This window comes from Symphodus melops, assembly GCF_947650265.1.
Source record: "Symphodus melops genome assembly, chromosome: 4".
NCBI lineage: Eukaryota > Metazoa > Chordata > Actinopteri > Labriformes > Labridae > Symphodus > Symphodus melops.
The window spans coordinates 15369220-15377712 of NC_136694.1; the positions used below are offsets into that span (position 1 = coordinate 15369220).

Consider the following 8493-nt stretch of genomic DNA (forward strand, 5'->3'; position numbering starts at 1 on the left):
GCTTGACCAAATGTTTCAATTGTCCTTTAGTTGTAAGACTGGGTACATTTACATTTTTTGTAAAATAAAAATAATTTACAATTTCTGTGAAATTAAAACACTATTACTGTTGATTTAATGTGATTTCATCATGAAATATATCAGTATGGTATTTCACTTTCATTTTTGCAAATAGTAGATGGATTCGAAAACATTTTATGGTGCTAGGCCACGCACCTTTCTGGCCCTTATACCAGAAAATCCTCAAGACTCTGATGCTGATGTGACTGTACAGAGGATCCTGATTATCAGCCCACACAAGTAGAAGAGACTGGGGATTCTTCTTTTGACTCTCTGGATGAGGAGGAAGTTGCTTCAACAAGCACACCTACCAAACCAACGCCCCATAAGAAGAGGAGAAGAGGGAAAAATGTCCTCAAAACCATTTCCTTGGAAGAGATAAAGGACAGCCCTGACCCTAGTTCTGGATGTCTGGGTGTCAAGTGCATTGGCACTGCTTCCTTGATGACAGACAAAGAACTGATGAAGAAAGGTCGTGGAGCTTTTGATTACCGGTCAGCTGAAGGGGTGAAATGGTCTGACAACAAATGTGTCAACCTTCTCAGCAATGCATGGGGGATCAAGCCTCTTTCAACTGTCAAATGGTGGAGCAAGGAGGCCCATGCAAAGATCTCCATCCCATGCCCATCATTCATTCTTGCCTACAATGAGCATATTGGAGGCATTGATCTTTCTGACATGCTGGTGCACTTGTACAAGACTCCAGCCAAGTCAAGGCGATGGTACATTCCTCTGTTTGGTTACATCCTTGACCTGTGCATCTCAAATTCCTGGCTGGTCTACAAGAGGGACTGTGGCCTACTGAAAGAGAAGCCGATCCCTCTCAAAAGGTTTCGACTGGCAGTCGTGCACAGTTTGAAGCAAGTCAACAAGCCTGCATCCAAAGTTGGCCGACCATCTACGTCCTCGCCACTACACGAGCCATCTCAGAAGAAACGCTACAGGCCAAGACCCTCACAATCACAACCAGATGTGCTGTATGACAACTGTGGGCATTTGCCACTTCACTGTGACAAGCGGGGACGGTGCAACCTCTGTCCAGGTGGAAGTGCCAGAAATCCATGGTTTTCCTGTGTTTGAATGCAAACCAGCAATGCTTCGTAGCATACCACCAGAAATGAATGGATCCAAAAACATTTGTGCAGTTGCACCACCAGATAGCTGAGCAATTTTGATTTATTTCTGCTGTTGTCTACAGTTTATTTTATTTTTTCTACATTTTCTGTATTTGTCAATGTATTTTGATACATGGGCTGTTTTAAGTTATTCAATTTTGAAAGTATGTTATAATTTTCAGTTTTATATGTAGTCATGTTCATAGAGTTATCTATGCATAGAAATATCTTTTATTTCAGTTAAATGCATAAAAATCTATGCAGATTATTGAAAATGCACGTTTACCATGAAGCGACATCTCAACCGTTTGGTAGAGGTCAATATTTCAAAAACTGTGGGGTCTGTTCAAATTTTTTTTTTTAATTATTAGTACCCCAAGGAAATAAAAAATATGAAGAAAACATTTTTTCATTGCTTTTTTCTTGGTGAGGACTTTAAAGGGTTAAAACTGTGATGTAACGTTTAAAGTAGAAGAACTCTTGCGCTTCAGCCAGTCCACACATGAAGGTCAGTGCTCTCCTTGAAGGACCTACAGTAAGACATGTTTTTGTTTATAATTTTTTGTGCAATGTTTCCAAAGAGTACAAAACACTTTGGAGGGAATGTTATATTATAGGGCTACATGAGTGCAGTCACAGTATTGGCAAACTGTCTATTTAGCACCTACTTAAACAATGACAGGTAAGAGGGTATTCAGGTTTTTCCAAAAATGATAAAACGTTAGTCCTTTGCACTTTTATACATTTGCTTGTGCCTTAACTTGCCCGTGTGCTGCAATACGTTCTTTGGATTCTTTGGACAGTGCGAAGGAGTCCTTTGGAGTTAATACGTTTTAGTCTTGCAAAATCACTTAATTTCATAATTCCATCTTTTCAGATGTGAGGGTTTGCTGCTTTTCCTTAAAATTAATTACATTGGATTCTTCCTTTTTGTAGTATTGTTTGGTCAGTTATGGAGGAATAAATTGGTATATTACTCCCAAATTATCATTGGATGCAGACAGTGACTTTTTTTTTTATAGCATGAATCTGAAACAGCATTTTAACAGTGTTGTATTGTAGGTTGCAAGTAGTTTTCTTAAAAGGACCTGAATAAAATAATAGTAATAAGTCAGTTTCTTCTGACAGCATGTTAAGTAGGCTTGTTCTTGTTTGCAGGGAATAGCTGACTCATGTTTTATGTGAACAAACGATTAAAATGTGATTTGAAAAACATTTAAAATGAATGTCACACTTCAGCTAACAAAAACATGGTTTTGAAGTTGCACTTTTTTTAATCAAAAAAGTAAATGGTAAAAGTGGTCAAGTTTCAACAGGCTGGAAATAAAAACAAAGTTTCAAAAAAGATTTTACATTTCAATGATTTGTTTAACTTATTTAACCCTGCAGATGTAGAAGTTGCAGCAAACATTACAAATGTGTGTAGTATGTTGATAGTCCATCTGAACATTTCATTTATTGATCAAAGCACATTAGCATGAACATCAGAGTGGAAAAGCTTAAGACATGATTGTTTACCCGTAGTTTTCAATAAAAAAAAACATTCAAATCCACACACCCACATTGTCATCCCTTGATTGAATAAATGTGCCATGTACAAATCCTAAAGTTTGATCATGGATGATTTAACAGTCTCACAATGAATCACTGAACAAATAATCACTTTTGCTCACTTGGCACTAATGTTGTGGTGCTCAAAATCAGTCTTGGTCTTGAGAACACACTTTGAATATCTCGTCTAAGAATCAAAAGCATTTTTACACGTCTTGTCTTGGTCTCAGACTGGGTCAACTCCGGGTTTTAAATCAAGACGAGTTAAGACCACCACTGAAAAGCTGGTCTTGTCTCAGAGTGTATAGTCTTGACGAGTACAATTAAAATTAAATAAATTAATTATTAATATATGTTTTAACTCTCACAAGTACACAATAACCCACAGAAATAAAAAAGAGCTCAAACACTAAACGCTATCTAGTGGTTTCTTTTTACTATTAAGCAAACATCGATGTAGTGGGGAACAAATCTAGAAGTAAGACGCTCTTATAGTGAATGGCTTCTCGTGAAAACATTTGTTTATGAATAAAAGTGAAAGTTACTCGTGTCATTGTCTGTGTGCTTTGTAACAACCTTCTTGGCACAACAATTATTCACATTTAACAAACAATGACTGTCAATTTGAGGTTTATTTTCTTGATAAATGTTTAAACAACTTTAATTTAAAAAATGTGTAAACATTGATTGCTTTAACCTGGGATTTAAATTCACATCACCCAGTTTGTGTAAGATTGCATGAAACAGTAAATCAGTGAGAGTTTATTCTAGAGACGTGAGTGTATGGGCAGTGATCAGCTGCCTGCCTGTGTGATTACAGACAGGTCAAAGGTGAATACAGGGGCTCCACAAGGTCATCTGGGGAAGTGTTTTTGTACAGGTAGGTGAAGTTGTACATTACAAAGAGGCTGCGGTGGCAAGCTTTGCTCTCAGACTTTGACTTTATCCTGAAAGAAACACAACACATAGATCATTACAGACTGTCACAAGAGATATGAGTGATGCCAAACTGTTTTAAATTATTTTAATACAATCAGTGTCTTAATATAATCCTTCATGGACAAGTCACAGCATTTTAAATAAAGACTTAAAGTAACATTATACCATTTCAGTTTCCTTTAAAACAAAAAAAACATTTATCAGACATAGCAGCTAAAGACAGCTCTCCTTTTAGAGCTTGTTGTTTCAAGTAGCTGTGGTTCAATGAAATATGACACTCCAGTTTGAAATGTGGATCTGTGTTTAAAACTTACAAGACACCAAACACACAGCAGTATCTTTTTTTAATCACTGTTACAAAGGAATTTTAACTCTAGAAAATCACTTTGATAATCATATCTCTGGTTGTGACAAAAGATGTAGAAACTTCAGAAACTCTTGTCCGCCTGACGAAGATTCCCGCCTCAATCATTCTCTTCTTTATTGTTCTATTTTTCTACCAGACTGGATAGCTACAGTTTAGAGCTGACTGAAAGGTTAAAGTTCAATCTAAGCCACACAGATTATGATCATCCTGCATGAATTAAAAATCTATCAAACACTAGAATGAACAGAGAGCAAAAACACTATCACGCTGAAGCATCACATGATTCAATAAGGGATTTCAGTAACAAGGTAAATAAAGTGCAGAGTGCCGAGTTCATTCTGTATAATCAGATCAATACTGTATGGTATAAAGGATGTAATGCATCTTTTAGTCAGCATTCTGTACCTGCACCCTGAAATAAGGAGTTCATACTCCGACCAAAGGGAGTGCAGAGGGTCAGCTGTGATCTTGATGGGGGTTTATTTATAGTAACAAACAAAAGGTTAGGCAAACAATATCTTATATTCCTGTAAATATGAAAAGTCAAATATGCAACATTTTAAACATTATGACAGAAGATATTTAATATAATCCTGCGAGTCAAACTCCCTAGCAGGGTTTGTTAGTTCTGTGTTCACCGACAGGGCAGGGATTTTGTTTCTTTTGCTCAGAGGCTCAAACATGTGTCCTACATACATTCTTCATGTGTATCCCTCTCAAACTCTCAACCCTGCCACCATCTGGGGTGGGAGAGTTTTTTTTCTTTGTTTGTTTGTTTTTATAATCGCAGGTGTACAATTCTAGGAGAAAAAACAGACTTTCCAAACCGAAAAGAAAATACTTTTTTCAAAAATAGTTCAAAGAATGAACTGAAACCGAAAAAACTTTAGGCTGTCCTAATGGAGATCTATTAAAGTTTGATGGAGTGGAGCTTTAATGTGACAGCTACTGGACACCTGCTATGAAAGTTTGGTCTGGTTTAACAAGTTCATTGGAGTTTCATTTCACAAGAAATTAATGAGGAAGTTGACGTAAGATTAGTGCGAGAATGACTGCTGGGTTAACACATGACATCACATCATGTAGTGTTGCATCATGAGTGTATATCCGACCAGGCGTGGCCGGATACATCCACTGAACGTAAAATCTTTGAAAATGAGGACACAGAAAATAAATTAAAGTGATATCTGGCGACTTAAACCCATCAGAAAATGATTTCTGTCAAACAACATTTTTTGATGCAGAATTAAAAACAGAAACCTGTTTTAAAATGTCTTCTTCTGCAGTAGTAATGTTGGTGAAATGTAGGAAATTAAAATGATTCACTTGTATTTCAATTCTGAGGCACAATTTCTTTTTGAGGTTATGCCGTTGTATTATCAACATTATCCTTAGTGTGTAAATTGTTTTTTCCACATTAAGTGTCTGCTGCTTGGAAGGAAGAGGTCATACATTTGATAAGTCATTGGGTACAAAGGGCAGGTGGTTTACAGTCAGTAGTAAACAGGAAACTTGTAACAATGAATGACTCACTGCATCTGAAAGATCTGCTCTCTGTTATATTATCATTTGGAACTGTCCTGACATGTGCAAGTGCTAAAAAAAGAGAAAAGAAAATCCACTTACCCATCCACCTTGCTGAGTAACCCACGTGCCCACACGTCGGTTAAGGAAGGAAGTCATTGCACTTTGGACTTGGCTTTTCAGATCAGGGCAGGATTTCTTGACATATAGTCCAAAGGCCACAGAGGCCCTGATCAGCTGCATCTCTGGGGCCACTTCAGCTTTCTCAAGGACCTTAGACTGAAACACGCTGTCCACGCCTTGACTGAAAGCTTCTTCAACAGCCTGGAGTCATAAAAAAACAACAAAAAAAACCCAGTCATCTAAAGGATATCTAAAACAAGTCCATTGTTAGGAATGAAGTTGTGCAGTAATGTATCATAGGATGGTTCATGCTTTTAGTTTGAGATCGAGGAAATCTAAATAATGTTTCTCCTTTCATAAGTTCCCTGTTTGCATGAGGAACATGTGAAGGCGGGGGCTTGGATGGTGGAGCAGGTACCCCCATGCACTGAGTCTATGGTCTTCACCACACCAGTTACAGGTTTAAATTCTGGTGCTGACACCATTTGATGCATGTGATCCCTCTCTCCCCACCGCTCCTGTCTTTTTCAAGTTGTCCTATATCTAATACAGAGAAAAAATAATCTTAAAACAGTGTACTAATAAGACAGCAGCGAAGTGTCGATTAGGATTGTATGCCTTATACTAATTTTATGCATGATCCTATTTACACAGTTAGTTTTGCACTGCAGCTACAACAGGGATAATAATTTAGTTATTTATAACAGATTATCATGAATACATAATTTTATTTTACTTTGATTTGTACAAAACCTGAAAAAACAGACACAGCTGATGACTTATATAGAATTAAGATTGCATTCTGGCCACACCTAAGTCCTCATCCAAATCTTTTGAAACAAGTCAAATATTTGCTTACGTAGTTTTAAAACTTTTCCTTTGTATTAGCTTGCACTGTATAACAATTTGTAATACTGCCATTTCAAAATAAAACACCCAAAGTTATCCAGTAGACTCCTTAAGTCCACATCCTTGCAGATTTGAAGAGTTGCTGATAGATTAAATTCTGTTCACAGTACAGTGTCAATGGTTTTCTACTGACTTGGACTTCATCTCAATAAACGTCAAGGCTTTAAAATCATTTTCAAATCAATACCCACAAAAGGCAAACAGCACCTTGTTAAGTTTGGGCTATTAAATGTAGAGCTTTAGGAGACTAGCAAAGCACTTGCATGTGTCCCTCCGTTAAGAAAGAGATGAATATTTCTTCATTTCTAATCAGATCGTCACAGGATTTTTTTTGCCAAGTGAAGGAACCAAATCTATCATTTCATTTGTCCTTAGGGAGAACGTGGAGGATTAACTTTCAACAATGGTACCAGAAGCCTGTCTTCTAAAGAACATTTAACTCATAATCTTTCAATAGACACACATTTACAATTAAAACAAGTCTTGCCACGAAAAACCAATGTGAGGACCACTTCTGTTGTATTAATTACAGAATTTGTAATTCTAAGTTTGCTATCTCTTAGTATTTCTGTTAAAACAATTCAGATATGCTTAAAGTATAAAGCAGTCAACCAAAGTTTTAAAAACCCGAATCAGTCCTGAAATCATATTTTATTTGATTTAAAAATGGCTTTGCAAGCCTCAATGCATGTGTGAATAGATTCATGTTTAATATTATATTGTAATCTTCAAAATCCTCTGAATGCCATTGACCGTGGCAAATGAGTTAAGATGTAGTATGAAGCTTACCTCTTTTGCGGCTGCTTTCTTTAGGTCAGCCAATACAGCTCGGAACTTGTAGTCTTCATTCAGAGCATCAGCCACATGTCTTAGTTTATCAGCGATCAAAACTGCATCAAAATCGTCTGCAAAAAGCACAAAATATCAGGTGTTACAGTGACTGACTGCGTTTACTGTAGTGCCGACAGGGGACATGACGTTTACTGAAGGAGTCACAGTCACAACCACAACAACAACCACAACCACAACGCTATAGGTAACCTATGAGATCAAGAGGTCTAACAGGTCATGGTTAGGTTTTATATAATTTAAAAAACAAAGTAATGCTAACTAATAGGCATATATATATAAATAAATAAAAGCGTGCGTACAAATAATATTTCCTTGTTAAGCTAAGTTATCTAACACCAGAAATGTCTGATACCTGAAACCCCTTTGATGTTTGTTATGTCTGTGTATTTTGTGTCTGAAAATGAAAGTTACAGTGAACGGCAGGTTATGATGCAACGACACAGACTCGTTGAACCTGGCACATAATGTCATTCAAGGTGTGGAAAGAAACAAGCAAAAAAAAAAACATGAAACAACTTACCATCTGGGCCGTCTGTTTCCACCTCACCAGAAGCACACTGCGGGTGTAGACGGCTTTCAATTTCTTCCTCGTCCGCAAGTAGATATTTGATTATTTCACTGGTCTGCCACTCAACAGTTTCTCCATTTGGAGCCATTATCTCGACTGACCGTAAACAGCCGACACTCATTCATCAGCCTCTGCGCATGCGCACAGAGGCGGTTACGCCCAAATTTCCGGAGAACGTCCCGGTGTTTTATGGGAATAGTAGTTTTTGCCAATTATCCTACTTATCATCTGGCTGGCAGGGCAATATTTTTTGTTCAGATGCCATTATAGCCTAGCCCTGATGTGAAAATATTCAATCGATTAATTTGACTTTTAAGTAGCCTGCTTGTAAACTCCAAACTGAACCTGTCCTATCAGACCAAAGTAAGACGGAGGCCATAAAGCCTGCAGTATGTTATCTCGGATGGATGGATGGACTTTATTATATTGATCCCAAACTGGAAAATTGAGGCGTTACAGCAGCAGGACATCAAACACACACTGTA

At 37.3% G+C, this 8493-nt stretch overlaps 1 protein-coding gene across 1 annotated transcript; it reads right to left on the bottom strand.

Moving 5' to 3' along the window:
- Positions 1–2426: 2426 nt before the first annotated feature.
- Positions 2427–8160, bottom strand: LOC306822818 (uncharacterized protein). Its single transcript, XM_079342053.1, has 4 exons — positions 7961–8160; positions 7378–7493; positions 5659–5880; positions 2427–3673 (listed from the first exon to the last, which is right to left on the bottom strand). The coding sequence occupies exons 1-4, from the start codon at positions 8127–8129 to the stop codon at positions 3656–3658; spliced, it is 525 nt and encodes a 174-aa protein (XP_079198179.1). The 5' UTR covers positions 8130–8160; the 3' UTR covers positions 2427–3655.
- Positions 8161–8493: the final 333 nt, after the last annotated feature.

Bases quoted from the DNA above. Each gene is read 5' to 3' on its own strand.
- LOC306822818 (XM_079342053.1), bottom strand. From the start codon at position 8,129: ATGAGTGTCGGCTGTTTACGGTCAGTCGAGATAATGGCTCCAAATGGA. The intron at 7,494-7,960 runs GTAAGTTGTTTC...TGCTTTTTGCAG, and splicing joins GGAAACAGACGGCCCAGATG to ACGATTTTGATGCAGTTTTG. The intron at 5,881-7,377 runs GTAAGCTTCATA...TTATGACTCCAG, and splicing joins AGAAAGCAGCCGCAAAAGAG to GCTGTTGAAGAAGCTTTCAG.